The 22,052-nt window shown below is 39.6% G+C and overlaps 1 protein-coding gene across 2 annotated transcripts; it reads left to right on the top strand.

The window, feature by feature from the left end:
- The first annotated feature begins 13,097 nt into the window (after window positions 1-13,097).
- Window positions 13,098-15,939, top strand: LOC112182694 (heat shock cognate 70 kDa protein). 2 transcript variants are annotated; one of them, XM_024321207.2, is made up of 3 exons: window positions 13,098-13,246; window positions 13,473-13,710; window positions 13,884-15,934. In XM_024321207.2, the coding sequence occupies exons 2-3, from the start codon at window positions 13,494-13,496 to the stop codon at window positions 15,266-15,268; spliced, it is 1,602 nt and encodes a 533-aa protein (XP_024176975.1). In that variant the 5' UTR covers window positions 13,098-13,246; window positions 13,473-13,493; the 3' UTR covers window positions 15,269-15,934. The 2 variants fall into 2 exon arrangements, with proteins under 2 accessions (XP_024176975.1, XP_024176976.1); XM_024321208.2 differs by having other exon boundaries at window positions 13,135-13,246; window positions 13,488-13,710; window positions 13,884-15,939.
- Window positions 15,940-22,052: the final 6,113 nt, after the last annotated feature.

The raw sequence follows: 22,052 nt of genomic DNA on the forward strand, positions 1-22,052 counted from the left end.
CAATTCGTGCTGCTGAATGCATTTGTTTTTCTACCAGAATGCTTTTCCATACGTAAACATGTCTGGCATCTAGATAGGTCATTCTACAACACTGATCATTCTGTTAATATAAACAGAAGTTATATTCAACCAAAACAGATGAAAACTTAAAATGTGGTTCAAAATCTCATCTTCTCTTTTTAATTATGATCTTCACCGTGACACACTCTTGACAAGTCCGAAACATGTTAGTTTTCTAATTTTCTATTTCTCCAATACTTAGTAAAAATATAGTTAAACTACACATGATGCAGATAACTAATTAACATCTTTATTTATTTTTTCATTTTTTATCAGGTCTTTTAAGGGATTTGAAGAATAAGATCCTGAAATCCCCAACAATTCTGTGTTTTCCTTGAAATCTTGTATTTATTCTTGCTTGATTCTATCAATGAAGAAGGGTAAGTTGGAAAGGCATGTTTCAGTTTTTTGGGTTTTGTGGTCTTTTAAGTAGGTAAGGTAGCTAAAGAGGTGTTTCAGGGAAAAGGTATTAACAAAACAAATTTGTGGTTTTCTATTGGTTTGGTGATTTGGTATTAATGAATATACATTGAGATGAACCCACAATAGATCAGTCCTTTAAGTTTCTATAAACTATACACCGAACGTTTTATCCTCCCCCAATAGATTAGTTCTTTAAGCCTCTGATCGTCAATTGTGTTGTTTTAAATCGTTGAGTCACTACTCAAATTCTATCGATCTCCACATGGTTCTACAGCTCCATAAGAATTGTTGATAAATTAATATAATTATTATAGTTGGAATTTCTTTTTTTTTTTGAGTAAAACAGTAGCAGTTTTCATTGAATTAAGGCAAATGATTACAATCAAAGTCTAAAGCATCCATTATACAATCTGGAGCTTGACCTATCCATACCTGATTGGTATTGGATTCAAAAGCAAAGGCAGCTAACCTATGAGCTACCATATTAGCTGTTCTAGGAGCAAACAAAAAGAGCAGGTCTTTCACGTTTTTTGCTGCCATTCTGAATATCAGCTATGATGTTGGCATTTTCACTTAAATCGGAATCATCAGAACCAACCTCCTAGATAGCAACTTGGCAATCACTCTCTAGACAAACTCCTTCCAATCTGAGCTGATGTAACAGATCAAATGCCAGCTCGAATTGCAAGCAGCTCCACTTGCTATGCAGAAGACGCAAATTGAACATGATAAGCAAAACCAGCTATAAATGAACCATCATCTCTTCTGGTAACTCCTCCAATACCCCCAAAAATTTGGGAGGGCAAGAAGGCTCCATCAACATTAATTTTGAACTTGTGTGTTTGAGATGGAAGCCAGTACTTACTTGGTTTGGTTGCTGCAGTTCGAACCTGTGATTGTTGAGCTTTTAAAAACTCACTATGCCAGGTAAGAGAACTAGCCATAATGGCATGAGCACTCTGAGAAGTGTCTGTCCATAGCTTGTTGTTCCTGTTCTTCCATAGTCACCAAATAAGCATCAGTAACCTTTCCAAACTTTCTTTGCTTAATTGCTCCATTTGATCAAGCATCCAATCCTTGAAAGAGAACGCTGTACTATTTTGCAAATTGATAGCTGCAGCTGCATAGATTTCTTTGGCAGTAAGGCAATGACAAAACACATGGGAATTTGTCTCAAGACTCGCATTGCATAATAAGCAGTTTGCAGGTCCTGTGTAGCCTTTATGAATTAATTGCTCTCTTGTAGGCAAAATGTTATTCACAGCTCGCCATACACAAATCTGTACTTTCCCAGGCACCCTAGCATTCCATATTTCCTCCATAAACATTTATAGGGGTCACCAGAAGAAGTAGATGTGAGAACATTACCCATTACCTGTTTTCTAGCAATCCAATAAGCAGATTTCACTGTAAATTTTCCTTTCTTCTCAGGCAACCATCTGTACTGATCCTCAGATGCAGTTCTACTTAGTGGGATGCTAAGGATTTTTTAAATCACTGCAGGCTGGAACAAAGTAGAAAGCAGGTCTCTTCTCCAGCATCTAGTTGAACTATCAATTAAATCTGAAACAGAGCAAATATTTGAACTCAAAGGTTTCTGAATCAAGAATGCATGACAGTCAGGAATCCATTTATCATTTCACACATTAACCTTTGCTCCATTCCCAATTTTCCAATGTATACCAGCAGCAAGTGTAGGTCTACTAGCCAAAATGCTCCTCCAAGAAAAAGATGGTGCATCTCCCAATTCAGCCTCCCAGAATGATTTATTTGGATAATGTTTAGCTTTGTACAACTTGGCAATAAGAGAATGTGGGTTAGATATAAATCTCCAAGCTTGTTTAGAAAGCATTGCTAAATTATGAGCATACAAGTTCTTGAAACCCAAATCTCCTTCTTGTTTTGTGAAACATAATTTACTCCAGCTTCTCCAGTGAATTTTCTTTTTCTGATCAGTATCACCCCAAAAAAATTGGGCCCACAACTGATGAATGTCATCACACAAAGTCTTTGGAAGCAGATAACAATTCATGGCATAAGATGACATTGTCTGAGCAACAGCTTTGATAAGAACTTTCTTACCTGCAGAACTGAGAAGCTTTGATTTCCAAGCAATGAGCTTTTTTGTAAGCTTTTCCTTGATTTAGGCAAAGTTTGCTGTTTTCGATTTTCCCACCCTCAGAGGCAACCCCAAATATTTGTCATGCTCTTCCAGTTTCTTAACCTCCAAGATAGAGGCTAAATGATCCTGAATGGAAGGCTGCACATTCTTACTAAAGACAACACTGCTTTTTTGAAAATTTATTTTTTGACCTGATGCAAGCTCATAGGTATTGAGAATGTGCCTCAAAGTATAACATTCAGCTTCAGTTGCAGCACCAAATATAAAACTATCATTGGCAAAAAATAGATGATGTAGAATAAGAGCTTCTGGACACATGGTTAAACCTTTAAGCTGTGCTCTATCAATTGCCTTTGAAATTAAAGCACTCAAGCCTTCTGCACATAAAATAAAGAGGTACGGTGAAAGAGGATCACCTTGTCTAATGCCTCTAGTGGGTACAATAGCATCTGAGGTTTGTCCATTTATCAAGATTGAATACTGAACTGAGGTAACACATTGCATGATGCTGCTGATCCAATGTTGTTGAAATCCCAACTTTGTAAGCATTGCTCTCAAAAATTCCCATTCCAGCCTATCGTAAGCTTTGCTTATATCCAACTTTAGAGAGAGAAAACTTTCTTCTTGTCTGCGCAACTTGTACATGAGGTGAGCTGCTTCAGTGGCAAGCAAGGTGTTATCTGAAATAAGTATTCCAGGTACATATGCACTTTGAAGTGGAGATATAATCAAAGGTAGCAACTTCTTTAATCTGTTGGCAACCACTTTTGAACTGATTCTATACAGAACATTGCATAGAGCAATAGGCCTAAACTGACTAGCCTCTGTTGGGTCTTGGATTTTTGGAATGAGGCATAGATGAGTATAATTTGCATGCAGTGGACTCCAATTGTCTCTAAGAAAGTTCTCACCCCTAAACATACATCAACAGATAGTATATGCCAATATTTTTGAAAGAAAAAGAGTGACATGCCATCCGGTCCAGGGCTTTTTTAGGGATGCATTTAAAATAGAGCATCCTTTATTTCACTCTCCACATAAGGTTTGGTACGCTCCATGTTCATGTCTGAAGTTACCCTAGCATCAACAGCCTCTAATACCTCATAAATAGTGATGGTTTTTAGAAGGTAAAGAAGGTTAGTTCTTAGGACAATGTGTGAAAGATTTGTTAGGACAAGGGTGTTAAGGAAAGAACTTGGAAGTTTGAAACAGAGGAGATGTTTTGAGTTTAGAAACAGAGGAGATGGTTGTAAAACAGAGGAGCTGTGGTGACGTTGGTTAATTCATTACATTACTACGGGGAATTATTAGGTAGTCCCGGAGTACCACGTGGCACTGCCATGTGGTGGTCCCAACCAATAATATCACTCAAATCTGGTGGGGACCATGCAGAGGGGGTTAAAAAAGAAAAGAAAAATTAAATTAGAAGCCAATCAGAAATCACTACAAGTCACATGGGCCAATAATATCATCCCGGACCACCACGTGTACTATGGTCCGGGACCATGTAATAATTTCCCCATTACTACAAAGCTTAATTGATACATATATATAGAGACCAAGTCCACCGACATGACATATGTGGTTAATTACTAACCACTCACTAATAGATAATTCTAGAACACACTACACATGATTAACTAAAAGATTATTCTAGACTAAGACATGTTCTAGACATATGATCTAGATAGCTAGAGATAGATCTAGAAAATTCCAATGTGCATTAGTTGATCTAACACTCCTCCTTAATACACATTGGTGTTACTCCGAGCATGCCTCGAAGCATTTCAAATCTTGATCTTGTGAGCGCCTTCGTGAAGATATCTGCTAGTTGCAACTCTGTCTTGCAGTACTGCAGCTCAATTTCTTTGATGGTTGATGCTTCTCTTAAGAAGTGATGCTTGATATCGATGTGCTTCGTTCTGTTGTGAAATACCTGATTCTTTGTCATTGCAATAGCTGACTTGTTGTCGCTGAAAATCTTTGTAGCATTTGCTTGGTGCTCTCCCATGTCTTCAAAAATTCTTCTCAACCATATTGCTTGACATGCTGAGCTTGCCGCTGCTACGTACTCTACTTCAGCTGATGACAGAGCCACTGTATCTTGTTTTCTTGAAGACCATGAGAATATACCAGACCCGATTGTGAATGCATAGCCTGAAGTGCTTTTCATGTCATCCTTTGATCCGGCCCAGTCACTGTCTGTGTAGCCAAACAGTTCTGAATCATGGCCAACTAGCTTTGTTTTTGATGTAGGCCGATACCAGATACCATAGTTAATGGTGCCTTGAAGATATCTTAAGATTCTTTTTGCTGCACCATAATGCGTTCGACTTGGACTATGCATGAATCTTGATAGAAGGCTTGTTGTGTACATAATATCGGGTCGAGTAGTAGTCAAATAAAGTAAGCTCCCAATGAGACTTCTATAGCATGACGCATTTGCTTTCAGAGATCCATCCTCCTTTCGAAGTTTCTCATTGGTGATGAGTGGAGTAGCCACGGCCTTGCACCCATTCATCATGAACTTTTTCAAAAGATTTTGTGTATACTTCTTTTGGCATATGAAAATCCCATTTTCTTCTTGGTTTATCTCAATACCAAGAAAATAGTGCATTAGGCCAAGATCACTCATCTCAAATGTCCTCATCATGTTTCGTTTGAATTCTTGAATTATTTTTTCATTATCACTAGTATAAATTAGATCATCCACATATAAAGAGACGATGAGGATAGAGTTACCTTGAGTTTTGGTGTAGAGTGTTGGCTCACTCTGACTCCTCCTGAATCCGGCATTGATAAAGTATTTGTCAATGCGACTGTTCCATGCTCGTGGTGCTTGCTTAAGCCCATATAGAGCTTTCTTTAATCTGAACACTTTATCTTCTCCTCCTTGCTTTATGAAACCTTGTGGTTGCTCCACATAGATTTCTTCTTCAAGTTCCCCATTCAGAAATGCTGACTTAACATCAAGTTGGTAAATTTTCCATTTCTTTTGAGCTGCAAGAGCTACAAGAGCCCTTATGGTGTCGAACCTTGCAACTGGTGCAAAGGTCTCATTGTAATCTATCCCTAGCTGTTGTGAGTAGCCCTTAGCTACTAGTCTTGCTTTATACTTTTGTATTGAGCCATCGGGATTGAACTTGGTCTTATAGACCCATTTGACACCAATTATCTCTTTATTTGATGGGCGCTCTACAAGCTCCCATGTTTTATTTTTTTTCAATTGTTTTAATTTCTTCTTCCATAGCTTTTCTCCAATTTTCTTCTTTTACTGCAACTTCAAAACTCTCAGGTTCTAAAGACATGAAATTGCATGTTTCATATATATCCCTCAATGACTTTACTCTTCTAGGTGGTGACTCTGGATCAGAATCATTTTGGTTTGGTGGAAGAGTATTAGAGGGCGTACCTGGAGGTTCTGAAGTTGCTTCTTCATATGCTTCTTCTCTCAACTGGTTTGGAGGAGTGATTTGCTTCTTTCTTGTTAGGACAAAAATTTTCTTCTCAACTTCTTCTTTATCCCAATTCCAAGAAGCAGATTCATAAAACTTGACATCTCTGCTGATCATAAGCTTCTTGGTTTTTGGATTATATACTCGATAGCCTTTAGACTGCGAGCTGTAGCCGAAAAATATGCCAACTTCTGATTTTTCTTCCAGTTTATGTCTTTTAACTGCTGGAATATGGACATAACATATTCACCCAAAGACTTTGAGATGCTTCGCCGACGGCTTTCGATTGTTCCAAGCTTCAATTGGGGTCTTGTCTTGTAGAGCTTTCGTTGGGCATCTATTTAGCAGGTATACTGCGGTATATACTGCCTCTGCCCAAAAGGTCTTTGCCAGGCCTTTTTCATATGACATTGACCTTGCCATCTCCATCACAGTTCTATTTTTTCTTTCAGAGACTCCAATTTGTTCTGGAGTATAGCCCACTGTCAACTGGTGCTCTACTCCTTCATCTTCACAAAATTTATTGAATTGATTAGAGGTATATTCTTTACCTCTATCACTTCTAAGAACTTTGATATATCGGCCACTTTGTTTTTCAACATGATTTTTGAACTTCTGAAAAATCTTGAATACTTCAGACTTCTCACGTAGAAAGTAGACCCATGTCATTCTTGTATAATCATCTATGAAAAGAATGAAGTACCTGCTTTGATCAAGAGATGGCGTCCTCATGGGTCCACAAACATCGGTATGCACTAGCTCGAAATAATCTTTTGCTCTCCAAGCTTTTCCTGAAGGAAATGCTTGTCGATGTTGCTTGCCAAGCTGACAGCCTTTATTGACACCTTCAATCTCCTTTATGCTTGGCAAGTCTCTCATCATCTTTTTTTGAGAGAGAATTTTTAGTGCACGGGGATTAAAGTGGCCGAACCGTTTATGCCATAGCCATGAATCTTCTACTTCTGCTTTCATGGCCATATGTAGCCACTGGATAGGAAAATTTCTATTTTCCATCCTTATTTTAAAATTCAACCTTCTTTTTTTATCAAATATTTTGCATGAGTCTCCAGAAAATAATAGAGCATAACCATTTTCCATCATTTGGCCAACACTGAGTAAATTATGCTCTAAAGTAGGAACTAATAAAACATCATCAATATATTTAGTTCCTAAGTTAGTCTGGATGGAGATCGTACCTTTTCCTTTTGTGTGCACCAAGTCACCATTAGCCAATTTCACTTTTGACTTCCTTGATGTATCAAGGGTGGTGAAGATGGATTCATCCCACACATGTGATTGCTACAGCCACTGTCTACAAACCACTTCCTGCTCTTTTCCTCAAATGCAGCTTGACAAGAATAGAACAGGTGCTCGTCCTCCACATTCTCTTCTGAAAAATTGGCTCAGGGTTTCTTCTTGAGTTGACAATTTTTCTCTATATGGCCGAATCTATTGCAATTTCTGCATTTTGGTTTGCCCCGGAACCAACAGTCTATTTCTCAATGATTAATCTTTTTACAAATTCCACAAGGAGGATAATTTCTTTTCTCCCTTATATCTTTTTTATTTTCCCAATTTTTGGGTCTTTCTCCTCCTCTAGAAGATTCATTCAACTTTGCATCTTTTTTATATTTCTGAGATCGTAGATTGAGTTTAGACTGGAATGCACTCTCTACAGGAGTTTCATTCCGACTACTCAATCTTTTTTCATAAGCTTCTAAAGAGCCTATTAGTTCTGTCACCGAAAGAGTTGTTATGTCTTTAGAATTTTCGATGGCAGTAACTCTTGGGTCATATTTTTCAGTGAGACTACTAAGTATTTTTTCGACTACTCTAGTCTCACTAATATTTTCACCATAGGCTCTTATTTGATTCACAATTTCCTTGAGTCTGGAATAATAATCTTTAACGATCTCAGAATCTTTCATTTTCAAGTTTTCTAGATCTCTCCTCATTGTTTGTAGTTTAACAGCACGTACCTTTGTCGTCCCTTGAAACTCCTCCTTCAACATGTCCCAAGCTTCCTTCGCCGTAGAAGCTCCCATGATTCTTGAGAAGTTCGCATCATCTACGGCTTGTTGAATAGCGTAGAGAGCATTCGCATCTCTTTGTTTCTCCTTCTTTTCTTGCCGTAATTGCTCCACCGTGGGATTTTCCGGCGTTGAGAACCCTTTGTCAACTATGTCCCATAGATCTTGGGACATAAAATAGGTTCTCATTTTGATGCTCCAGAAGTCGTAATTCTCCCCTGAGAAGATTGGAAGAGGAAGAGATGTTTGATTGGATGTAGAGGCTGACATGGTGGACTCAAGTGTTACGCCCCGAATTGATCGGAACTGCTCTGATACCACTGATGGTTTTTAGAAGATAAAGAAGGTTAGTTCTTAGGACAATGTGTGAAAGATTTGTTAGGACAAGGGTGTTAAGGAAAGAACTTGGAAGTTTAGAAACAGAGGAGATGTTTTGAGTTTAGAAACAGAGGAGATGGTTGTAAAACAGAGGAGCTGTGGTGACCTTGGTTAATTCATTACATTACTACAAGGCTTAATTGATACATATATATAGAGACCAAGTCCACCGACATGACATATGTGGTTAAATACTAACCACTCACTAATAGATAATTCTAGAACACACTACACATGATTAACTAAAAGATTATTCTAGACTAAGACATGTTCTAGACATATGATCTAGATAGCTAGAGATAGATCTAGAAAATTCCAATGTGCATTAGTTGATCTAACAAATAGCATTCCTGTTAATTCCAGAAGAAGTGTAAATGCCTGTGAAATACTGCAAGAGAATCTATTTCATTGCTTCCAGTTCAATGTGCCAAACACCATTCTCATCGGCTAAACCTTTTATCTGATTTTTAACTCTTCTATTAGATGTCTTCCTATGAAAGAAAGTTGTATTCTTGTCTCCATCTTTCAACCAGAAAGCCTTAGACCTTTGTCTCCAATAAGTCTCTTCATGGGCTAAGAGAGCACTATAATTGACATGTAGTTGCCTTTGTTCTTCATATTGTTGTGATGAATAAGGGTGTGACATTAAGTCTTTCATTTTCTCTTGGATCACCCTCATCTCAAGTTTAGTCTGCATGACTTCTTTCTTATGCCATTCTAACAAGTTAGCTCCAGCTTGCCTAATATTGACTCCTAACTGATTCATAGGATTACCTGTTAAAGGTTGTGCCCATCATTGCTTGATTATTTCCCCACATTTGGGATATTGGTGCCATACTTCTTCAAAACGAAATCTGGTAGGAGCTTTGCAAGGCTGAAGTCTTTCAGCACTAACTTCTATCAGTAGAGGGCAGTGATCCGAGTCTGAGTGGGGGGGGGGGGGGGGGGAGAGTGATAACCCTAGAATATGGAAAACACTCTCTCCATAGAGTTGTCTGGAAGGCACGATCTAATCTCTCCTTTGTGAACTTATTAGACCAAGTATAACGACATCCCTGAAACCTCATATCAGAGAAGCCACAACTAGTCATTATTCGTCTGAACACTTCCATAGCACTAGCAGCTCTCGGTGGCCCACTGGACTTGTCCATATTGCTCATGATTTCATTAAAATCACCCGCAATAAGCCGTGGTAATGCACAAGGTTATGCTGCTGAAGTTCTAACCATATTCCAAGTACGATACCTCTGAGATCTAGTTGCATAGCCATACACTCCCCTGAATCTCCAAAGATCATAGGACCCTCGCTTGCATACCTCCACATCAATGTGATGAGGTGAGTAGGTATGAAGGTTTACTAGAGTGATATCACGCCATAATAGCGCTACTCCTTGTGATTCTTCTTTAGCCGGATAACAAATACTCCCTACAAAACCCAACCGCGTTTTGATTGAATCCAGAAGCTTCGGCTGGGCTAGGGTTTCTGATAGAAAAATTAAGCTAGGGTTCCTTGCATGCACCATATCAACAAGAGCATGTTGTGTTTCATGATTCACAATCCTCTACAATTCCATGTGAGGACTTTGCACTGCATCATTGCGGTGACAATAGAGGCGCCGCGGTGGCACTATAGCGGTGTCGAATCGCTTAGGGTTTTCTTTACCATCTTGCTCCATTATCACGACTCTTGCTATTTCCCGTGGATTGCGTAGACATTATTCAATGTGAATATAATTGAGGGTGGTGTAAGACAATATGTAGATGAATACATAGTTGGAATTACTTATGAATCAAATATATGGTAGTTAATTAGGGTAATTGTTCGAGTTCCTATAAAGTTTAGGGCATGTTTACTTACTTGGAATGGAATGGAATGTAATGGAATGATTACGGAGTAAAAACACCCCTGTGTTTACTAACACATAAAGGAATCAGAATGATTCCAGGTAAAAGAATTCATGTGTTTACTAACACATGAAGGAATCAGAATTGGTGTAGGTCCCACCTATTTATCAGGAATCGATTCCTGAATACTCAGGAATTCGATTACGAAGGGGGGAGATGGGTTTAGGAATCATTCCTTCGGAATCAATACCGATTCCTTTCTTCTCCCATTCCACTTGTCTCCGATTCATGATTATTTTCCATTCCAAGTAAGTAAACGTGCCATTAATTAGTCTTGCCATTTGTATACTATGTATAGTCTCTTCTAGGGCTGGACTCTTGGACCCGAGGAATTAAGGAACTGGCCCGAACCGGACCAAAATTGACTGTTTGATGCAGTTCTTAACAAAAAAAAAATACTTCAGTTCGAATTGAACCGAAGTGTAAAATTATCGGTTGGGTTTCGGCTCTCGTTTCTAAAATATTAGTTAACTTGAACTAAAGTATATATTATGTTGTTTTTTGCTGGGTGACAACTTTGAAGCGTGTAAAATTGTCACAAGATTATGCTATCACAATAGTCATATTACTAACAAAAAAAAAAAAAAACCAGGCCATTATCTTCGAAGTTGCAGAGAATTTGTTATGTTGGTTCAGTGTCAATTCCGGCTGATGATTGGACGAAACCGATCCTAGCCCAGCCCTAGTCTCTTTAATCTTAAGCTTAAGATTTTCATTCAAACAATGTCGTCCCCCAAAATCTCTAATGTTCGTCTCTTCATGTCTTCTCTTTATCTAATCGTCCTCTTTCTAACCTAATCCCATAAATTATTGTCTCTTCATGTATCCTCGTTTCTCTGGCTAATTTCTCTTATTTCTAACCTAACTTCGTTCTCTTCTCTTATTCAAACCTTAATCCCACTTATTTTCTCTGTTTTCTCTCAATTGGTGGTACTTGTATCTTTCTTTCTTTGTTTTTTTTTGTTGAGGTTGCTTAATTAAGAGGTGTTTTAAGGCCAAGAGTTCTACAAGAAAATACCTTTATGTCTCCTATTAGTAGTGGGGGACACATCTTTTGAAGAGCTTTTGGGCCTCGAATTCGACGAGAGTGGATTTTTTTATAGCAAATTACCACTACCTACACTTTTAGCCCATAAATTATTATCAGCAAACCTGTTTTTTTTTTTTTTTTAATTCCCATGTGCTAGTGTGCAAGGCCCATGTGCAAGCTATTATCCCTTGCGGTCAGATTCCTTCTATTTTTTAATTATTTCTACTGACAAGTAAATTATGAAACTGCCCTTATGATTTTGATAATGTGAATTAACGCTGCTGAATGTTAGTAGCATTATGAAAAAATAATATCTCTACATTCCATCTTTGTTTTTCTTAGAAACAACTCATTTATTTAATAATTCCAAAAACTATTTGTACATATTACAATATGAAACTTGGACACTCATTTATCTATGGCTTTGCTGCTTCCGCATACAAGCAGTAGTATACTGAGGATTAGTAGTATGTCACCCCCAGCAGTATACTAGCCCCAATAGTATACTGACCCTCAGTAGTGTACTGATCCGCAGTAGTGTACTGGCCCCCAGTAGTATACTAGCCTGGCCTTCTCACGTTTGCTCACTTCAGCATTGCTTTCATTAGCTCCATCCTAATCCAATAAGAAAGTACTATAAACACAAAACTAAAGCTACTGACCCTCAATACAAAACTGAGAATCCACCAAATACAGGGAAAAAAAAATTGAAATTCAATTTTATTCAGCACTAATTATTTGGTCATACTTTCAAATCAAAAACCAGTGAAATCAAATCAAATAGTTATATGGAATAAAAGAAAACAAAACAACAAATAGTACCAGATCTGAAAATTTTCAACCGGAAAGTACTGAAAGCTACTTTAACAAATAAGGAAAATAAAGGAAAAGATTCGGCTAATTACCTCATCCTCGCCCTCGCCGTCGTCGTCGTCATCGCCTCCTTCAGCGTCTTCGTCGTCTTCTTTCGTCGTCCTCATCGTCTATTGACTGAACCGGAGGGCCACCGGAGGTCTGTACGACCTCCTGGACGTCTTCCTCGTCATCCTCATCGTCCTCGTCATCCGCGTCGTCTTAATCGTCGACGTCCTCTTCCTCGTCTTCAAGGCCGTCGTCAGAGTCAGAGGACTCCGAAACGGATTCGTACTGCTCCAATTCCTCGATAGTCAAAGGCTTCACTTCTCCGCTTGGGTCTCGCGCTTGGTTAGCCGTCAAGGTCGTGAGCTTATTAGTTCGCTGCCGGGGTCGTGCGCTTGGTTCGCTGCTGGCTCGCGCCCTCGCTTCGCCAGCTGCTTCAATTTAGGGAGGATATGGATTTTGGGACGGTTTCGATTTTGGAACTATTCTGATTTGGGGATCTAGATTTTGGGACTGTTTCAATTTTGGAATCTTTCTGATTTTGGGAGAGTGGCATGTTTGGTAATTTTTGTAATATTTGAGTATTTTTCTTTAAGATGAGCTAATAGGCCATTGCAATTGTTGGCCTCATGGGATATTAGTTTTAGACTCTGCCATTGGAAAATAATAGTGTTATTTTGTAGTTATTGGTAAAAAGCTCATTTATTTATTATTATTATTATTATTATTTTCATGGGCGGGAAGTTTTAGCGCCTTTAGTAATTAGTTGACTACCAAAAACGACATTGCTTCGTTAGTAAGGGAAAGTTAGTCGCCATGAGCATCTCTTTTTCTGTTCACTCTCTTTAACTTTGAGAAACTTTCCATCCTTTAACTCTCTCCAGAGAAAGAAAGAAAAAATAAAAAATAAAAAAGCTGTGTACAAACTCATCAGCGCTTAATCTCCACAGTCGCCGCCACCTCTGACCACCTCCATACGCGATTGGTTGGTATCTATGTACTTTCATATGTGATTTTGTATTTTCTGCTTTCATCCACAAATTTTGCCAAAACCCCTAGAAACTGGTCTGGGTTTGTACTTGCTACCGGTGATTAGAGATAACCAGGGAGAACTTGTGTGTGTTTTTGTTTTCGGGTTTGGTTTAAAGCATTGATGTACCTTTAACTCACAAGTATTCTGAATTTCTGATCGTCAGTGTTGTTTATTTTAGTTTTGAGTTTTTTAGGTGAGAATGGCTGGAATAGAAGGTCATGCAATTGGAATTGATCTCGGCACAAAGTACTCATGTGTGGGAGTTTGGAAGCATGATAACAATAATGTTGATATCATAGTGAACGATCAGGGCAACAGGACCACTCCGTCATGTGTTGCCTTCACTGATACTGAGCTTTTGGTAGGAGAAGCAGCGTTTAATCAGGTCGTAAGAAACCCTGACAACTCCATCTTCGGTAAGGCTTCTTCCTCTTCTTCTTCTATCCCGATTGTAGTTTTCACATAGTTCAATATTGCTTTTAAAGGAGTTGAAAGTGTTATCTTTATTTTGATATATATCCTTTTCCCCTGAGTGGCTCAAATCTGAATTGCAACAAATGCTACATCTTTTATTTGAATCAATTTGCAGATGCAAAGCGGTTAATTGGCAGGAAATTCAGTGATGCATCTGTTCAAAGTGACAAGAAGCTCTGGCCATTCAAGGTGGTTGAAGGTCCTGATGATAAGCCTATGATTTTGGTTATGCATGAAGGCAAAGAGAAACAGTGTGCTGCTGAAGAGATCTCAAGTATGGTTCTTGCAAAAATGCGGGAGATTGCTGAAGTCTATCTTGGATCCACTGTGAAGAATGCTGTGATCACGGTTCCTGCTTACTTTAATAATTCACAGCGTGAGGCTACAAAAAAAGCTGGTATTACTGCAGGCCTAAATGTGATGCGTATTATTAATGAACCAACAGCAGCAGCCATTGCTTATGGCCTGGACAAGAAGTCTGGTTGGTATAGCAAGAGAAATGTACTCATATTTGATTTGGGTGGGGGTACTTTGGATGTGTCACTACTTACAATAGGTGATGGTGTCTTTGAAGTGAAGGCCACTGCTGGAGATACTCATCTTGGAGGTGAGGACTTCGATACCAAAATGGTAAATTACTGTGTTGAGGAATTTAAGAGGAAACGCAATTTGGATGTCAGTAGCAACATCAGAACTCTTAGGAGGTTAAAAAATGCATGTGAAAAGGCAAAGAGGAGACTTTCATTTACAACTACAACTGACATTGAAATTGAATGTTTGCATCAAGGTATTGATTTCTATCTGACTTTTACTCGTGCCAAATTTGAACAACTCAACCTTGATTACTTCAATAAGTGTATGGAGCCTGTGGAGAAGTGTTTGGAGGATGCCAAAATGGACGTAGGTAGTGTGCATGATGTCGTTCTTGCTGGTGGCTCTTCTAGAATTCCCAAGGTGCAACAACTGCTACAAAATGTGTTCAAGGGGAAGGAGCTGTGCAAGAGCATAAATCCTGATGAGGCAATAGCATATGGTGCAGCTGTTCAAGCTGCAGTCTTGACAGGTGGGAACCTCCGTGGGAAACTTCAAGACTTCACTCTCTTGGATGTCACCCCTCTCTCACTTGCAGTGGAGTGTGCTGATACTACTGACCCTCACAACTTCAAGTATTACATGTATGTGATGATTCCAAGAAACTCTCGCATTCCCATCAAAAGGAAAACGACCTTAGCAAATTCTTTTGACAACCAAAGTCCAGTTAGCTTCTTTGTTTATGAGGGTGAGAGTAGAATAGCCACACAAAATAACTTTCTAGGTAAATTTTCACTTGATGTCATTCCTCCAGTTCCTAAAGGTCAAGCCAAATTTGATGTTTGCTTTGATATTGATGCAAATGGTATCTTGAGTGTCTCTGCTGAGGACATGTCCACAGGCCAAAAGAAGGGGATTACAATCAACAGTGATAGAAGAACTTTTGAAGGCATTGAGAATGTGAGGTAGGAATTGCTAACTATTGCGACCTAAGACTGAATCAGCAGGTGTGTTTCTTTTTTTGGGGAATCCCGTTGATGGATGCTCCTTTGTTGGCTTGGTCATGAGTCTCTTTCATTAACGCCAGTTTTGTTTATTCGAGGGTATTGTCCTCTTGAGGTCGTTTTATGGCATTTTTCTTCACATTTACTCTACTTCAGATATTAAAATCTACTGCATTTTCTTGAGAATGTTGTAAAGCACATACTCAATGTGCAATGCAAGAGGAAAGATAGAGCTTTAGGGAGATGGTTGGCATCTCGGGATAGGGACGGGAATAGTCTTCGGACTTACCTGTTACCAGAAATCTGGTTAAAGATAGAGCTTTAGTGAAACTGTGAAAGCTCTAGTGCTAGAACTCTCCTCTCTGTTTTTGTATCAGAAAACTCCAGAGCTCTTGAAGTTTTGATGTTAATATAGGAAAATGCTACGGGCTTACCAAACTTTCCTGCCAAATCATTTCATATGGTAAGTTACTTTTGGCAAATTGTGGAAGTCGACTGCAAGACATTTCAACTTTACGAGGGTATAAAACTATAAATGTTGGACAAATATGATTACTTCAATTGGTTGAAACTAGTGAATACATACATGGGTGTTGGAGAACTGTGTAATGTTACTTTCATTGAAGAACAAGGTAAACAATGAAGTGTTTCTGGGGCTAACGTCTTTTCAATTTTCATACCATCAAGTTAACCCGATACATGGCGCAGGTCATCTCTCTGAGTTAGATTTCAAGTTCTTCTTCTAATTTTCAGCAAAAATAATGCCCTATTTACCTATTTAACATGTATTCACATAAACCTTAAATTATATTCCATCGAGAAATCTCACGACTTATCTAGTTTCATTCTTCCATTACGATTATCCACTCTACAACATTTCCAATATATATACTGGAAGGATGCAATTTTTCTAAAAATCCTCAATTCCAAAGGCACCTGAAATCCTGAATAGCTGTTGGGATTGGTTTTTGCTTTTGGATCCTACAGTGTTTTTCTTCGCTCTGTCAAAGATAGAAGTCCTTATATCAAATAAGGATAAAATAGTAAACTAACAAATCTACAAAAATTTAAAAACCAAACTTAACACATAAAATGAAGGAGACGACTAAGGAATATAAAAGATTGGCGAAGCCTCTGGTCATCAATTGTGTGTTTTAAATCATTGAGTCACTCAATTGTGTGTTTTAAATCATTGAGTCACTACTTATATTCTACCGATCCACATGGTTCTACAGCTTCACAAGAAATGTTCATAGATTAATCTAATTATTATAGTTGGAATTACCTATGAATCAAATATATGGTAGTTAATTGGGGTAATTGTTCCAGTTCCTATCAAGTTTAATTAGTCTTGCCATTTGTAGACTACATATAGTCCCTTCTTGGGCTGGACTCTTGGACTCAGGAACTGAAGAACCAGCCTGAACCTGACCAAAATTGACAATTTGACACCGTTCTTGGCAAAAAAAAGAAAGAAAAAAAAAGCTTCGGTTCAAACTGAACACAAACGTTAAATTATCGGTTGGGTTTTGACTCTCATTTCTAAAATATTATTTAACTTGAACTAAAATATTCATGTATTTTGTTGTTGTTGTAAATAATTATGGCTAATATCATGTAAATAGATAGAGAGTCATATATGTCTTTTGTTAGTGTGAGTCATCGTTCCCTATGAGGAATAGACTACATGAGAATATATTGTTGTAATTACTTACCTTGTGTATGTTGTGTAGTACGGTTGTACACAATAGGTGTAGTACGATTGTAATCTGTTTATATACACCACAGAATGGGTGAAATAATATTATTAGTAAAAATTGATTCTCTCAATATTGTCTTATTTGACTTGGTATCAGAGCAAAGATCCGAGAGGACTTTGTCTCTTTTCTTTTTAGTGTGAGGAATTAATTCAAAAAACCATTGTTAGGGTTATTTCGTCCAAGAACGATCGATAGCATCTTCTTCTTGGGCGTTACTCAGACCGACCTCACCTTCAGCCAAAGGCCGCCCTCGTCTTCTCTCCTTCAGATCGACGCCGTCATTCGTTCAAAGACCGGTCGTCCTCATCTTCCTGACCCATCTGCACCAGCTGCTGTCTTCACCGGCACCTGTCTCATCTCACAGCAGCTCCATCGAGCCAAACCAGCGTCGCCCATCCAGACCGACGTCTCACGCCCAGATCCGGCTTCGTCTCCGACAACCCAGACCGCCGTTGCTTCCATTCCTCACCCAAGTCGGCCGGATTCTTCAGTTGGCAGCCCGAGTCGACCAGGTCTGACCTGATTCCCCACCTCGTCACAACCCAGATCGATCAAACTCTCAACTCGGTCAACTCAACCGAGTCAACTCAACTCTCAACTCGGTCAACTCAACCCGGTCCACCTCAACAGGTTCCAAAAAAAAAAAATGTTATTATTATTTCTTATTATTTCCACTGCATACGTTGGGATTTGTGTGTTTTTTGCTATTGTACTATTGCAATGGGTGGTGATGACAGTCAAAGTTCTAAGGCCAATGAGGTCCAGAAGGTTGAGGTCTGGGTCAAGAGTTCAAAAGGTGGTTCTTTCGGGGGTACCAAACTCACTGGTACCAATTTCCGAACATGGAAGAAGATTATGTCAGTTTATCTCCGTGGAATACACAAGATGGGGCATGTGACTGGAACAATCAAGGCTCCTAGTGCAGATGATGTGGAGGCCTATGCTAAGTGGGAAGATGATGATGGTTTTGTAATGTCAATTCTATTTCGAGCCATGATTGATGATGTGCTACAGATGGTGGAGGAATGTGAAACAGCTGAGGCGATCTGGAAGACATTGGGGGATTTATATACCAATGAGTCTGATTTTATACAGGTTCATGAATTGATGTGTAAAGTTGCTAGTATGCAACAGAATGGGCAACCAATAGCTGTGTATTTCACCAAGCTGAAGAATGTATGGGCTGAAATTGATCAGAAGCGTCCTTGCAAGATTAAGAATCAAGAAGATCTTGTGTGGTACCAGAAAGAGAAAGAGCTAGAAAGGGTCCATGTATTTCTGAGAGGGCTTGATGAGAAGCATAGCAGTGCCAAGGGAGAATTGCTTAGAATGACAGATCCTCCTAGCTTGAACACAGCGTTTACATACATCCGTAAGGATGAGTCTCAACAGGAGAGTGCCAAACATGCACAGATTGAAGTATCTAGCTTAGCCATTCAGGCCAAGTCACCGGCACCTTTCCTTCAGCAGCAGAGTTCAGCCCCATTTCATCCGCAAGGTTCACCACAAGGTTTCACCAATCGCCCTCGTCCTCAATGTTCTTATTGCAACGACCTTGGGCATGTTCGGGAGACTTGTTGGAAGTTGAACCCACACCTTAAACCTAAAAAGCAGGGTTATCGTCCTAAGGCGAAAGCAGCTGCTGTTCAATTGGTCCAAGAACCGGATTTCTATGGAGTGGCTGGCCAACATCATCATACAGCAGGTGGAGCTACCCCCACAGCCTCTATAGCTGGTCGAGGTAAAATTGGTATAGCTTTACAGATTTCTAACTTTGTTGGTTCTGATACATGGATTATTGATTCTAGTGCCTCCGATCATATGACCTATGACAAATCATATTTTACTGAATTGTCTTCCCCATCAGTGTCCTATGTAACCAATGCCAATGGTGAGGCTTTTCCTGTGTTAGGGGGGGTCAGTGCGTCTTACTCCCACTTTAGAACTTCATAATGTGTTATATGTGCCTGACTTATCTCATCACTTGATATCTGTCCCACAATTGAACATTGAGTCTAAATGCTCTGTAACCTTTTATCCTATGTATGTGATTTTTCAGGATCTTCTCACCAGGGAGATAATTGGTCGGGGGTATCTGAGGGGTAGGTTGTTCCATCTGGATCAGACATACGCAGGAGAGAAACCAGGAGCACAGTCCCGCGCCGCTTTGACTTCGAGTTATGATAAGCTAAGTGAAATTTGGTTGTGGCATCGCCGTTTAGGGCATCCCTCTTTTAGTCTTATGAGAAAAACCATGCCTACTTTGTTTATTGGTGTGGATGAGTCTATTTTACATTGTGAAACATGTGTTTTGCCCAAGAGTCATCGTGCTACTTATTCTCCGAGTATTTCTAATAAAAGTGTTGCTCATTTTGAGGTGATTCATTATGATGTTTGGGGGCCATCTAGAGAACCCACTGTGTCGGGTATGAGATACTTTGTGTTGTTTATTGATGATTGTACGAGATTGTCATGGGTTGCTCTGCTCAAAACCAAAGATGAAATTTTTCCAGCTTTTCAAACTTTTCGTACTCTTGTTCAAACACAATACCATAACACCATTAAAGTCCTTCGTTCTGACAATGGGGGGGAATATGTTAATCATGTTTTCCAAGAGTTTTTTACAACCAATGGGATTGTTCACCAAACTACATGTCCACAAACACCAGAACAAAATGGAGTGTCTGAAAGGAAAAACCGTCATTTACTTGATATGGCTCGTGCCATTCTCTTTAGTGCTCATATGCCTAAATATCTTTGGGGCGATGCTGTACAGGCTTCCTCCCATCTTATCAATCATCTTCCATCTAGCATCATTCAGGGAAAAATTCCATTTGAGGTTCGTGCATCTCATGTCTCCTTACCTTCCTTTCATAATCTTCCAGCTCGTGTCTTTGGTTGTGTTGCCTTTGTCCATGTTCCTAAAAACCAGAGGTCTAAGTTGGATGCCCGGGCACTTAAGTGTGTCTTTGTTGGCTATGGAGGGAATCAGAAGGGATATAAGTGCTATCATCCACCTACCAGAAAGTACTATGTCACTATGGATGTTACCTTCTTTGAGGACATGAGTTATTTTTCCTCTTCAGATACAGCTCTTCAGGGGGAGAATTCATATTTTAAAGAGCTGTATCATGGAGAGGGGGAGGAAACAGAAGGAGGAGAGGAAGAAGTCAACAGGCAGGAGGTATTTTGACGGATCCAGTTGAGACCATCAGCTCGCCACCTCTTGAAGCAGTAGCTCCAAGCATCCAGGCACCAGTTTCTATGGCTGAAAATGAAGTTGAAGACACAACTGCCCCTCCTGCCACCACTTCTACCCCTGACCCACAGCTTCCTGGTACGGAAGATCGCTCATTTGAGGTATGTCCACCCACTAGTACTAGTAGTAGTGAGTCTAGTGTTGAGCAATATGTGTTACCAAATAGGACCACTCGAGGTCAATCAGCCAAAAGATATGAACCTACTCTTACTGCCAAATCAAAATACCCAGTAGCTAATTATATGTCCACTAGGAGATTGTCTAAGTCATATGAATCATTTGTGAATCAAATATCTGCTGTATCAGTACCTAACAAAGTGCAGGATGTGTTGGGGAATCCAAAGTGGAGGAAGGCAATGGAGGAAGAGATGGAGGCGTTGCAGAAGAACAATACTTGGCAACTTGTGCCTCCACCACAAGGCAAGAAGGCTGTAGGTTGTCGTTGGGTGTTTACTGTGAAGCATAATGCAGATGGATCAGTGAATCGGTACAAAGCACGCCTTGTAGCAAAGGGGTTTACTCAGACATATGGTATAGACTATGATGAAACATTTGCCCCTGTTGCCAAGATGAACACTATTCGGGTTCTGCTTTCATTTGCTGCTAGTTTAAACTGGCCACTCCGACAGTTTGATGTCAAGAATGCATTTCTTCATGGAGAGTTAGCCGAGGAAGTGTACATGAGCCTTCCACCTGGGTATGTAGTTGCTTCTCCTGGTGATTTTGTCTGTAGATTGAGAAAATCTCTGTATGGTCTCAAACAGTCACCACGTGCTTGGTTTGGAAGATTTTCACAGTTTATGCGGAAGGTTGGTTACAGGCAGAGCAACTCAGACCACACCTTGTTTCTCAAGCATCAACAAGGGAAGGTAACAGCTCTAATTATTTATGTGGATGATATGGTAATCACTGGTAATGATACTGTTGAGATGGATAGACTGCAGAGACAGCTAGCCTCTGAGTTTGAGATGAAGGACTTGGGTGAGCTTAAGTACTTCTTAGGAATTGAGGTAGCCAGGGGGAGAGAAGGAATCTATCTGTGCCAGAGGAAGTATGTTCTTGACTTGCTGACAGAGATAGGTTTGTTGGATTGCAGACTTATTGACACTCCTATTAAGCAGAATCATTGTTTAGCTGAGTATCCAGATCAGGTACCTACTGATCGAGCTCGCTATCAGAGGTTAGTTAGGCGCTTGATTTATTTGGCTCATACTAGACCAGACGTTGCATATGCAGTGAGTGTGGTGAGTCAGTTCATGCATAATCCGAGTGAGAGTCACATGGATGCGGTTATGCGGATTCTGAAGTACTTGAAGTCAGCTCCAGGAAGGGGAGTACTGTTTTCTAAACACAACAACATTCTTGAGGTTTGTGGCTTCACAGATCCAGATTGGGCTGGAAATGTCACAGACAGGAGGTCGACATCAGGTTACTTTACCTTTGTGGGAGGTAATCTGGTTACATGGAAGAGTAAGAAACAGAAAGTTGTGGCACGTTCTAGTGCTGAGGCCGAGTATAGAGGTATGGCTCACGGAGTGTGTGAATTGTTGTGGCTGAGAAATCTGTTACGTGATATGGGTTTCAAACTCAAAAATTCCATGCAGTTGTATTGTGATAACAAGGCAGCTATTGACATATCACAGAATCCAGTACAGCATGATCGTACTAAACATGTGGAGGTTGATCGTCACTTTATAAAGGAGAAACTAGATGCCAAATTATTAGCTTTT

The sequence above is a fragment of the Rosa chinensis genome, chromosome 1, assembly GCF_002994745.2.
Source record: "Rosa chinensis cultivar Old Blush chromosome 1, RchiOBHm-V2, whole genome shotgun sequence".
Classification (NCBI taxonomy): Eukaryota; Viridiplantae; Streptophyta; class Magnoliopsida; order Rosales; family Rosaceae; genus Rosa; species Rosa chinensis.

Excerpts from the sequence above, each read along its gene's own strand:
- LOC112182694 (XM_024321207.2), top strand. The coding sequence starts at position 13,494 with ATGGCTGGAATAGAAGGTCATGCAATTGGAATTGATCTCGGCACAAAG. Across the intron at positions 13,711-13,883 it reads CCCTGACAACTCCATCTTCG|ATGCAAAGCGGTTAATTGGC; the intron begins GTAAGGCTTCTT and ends ATCAATTTGCAG.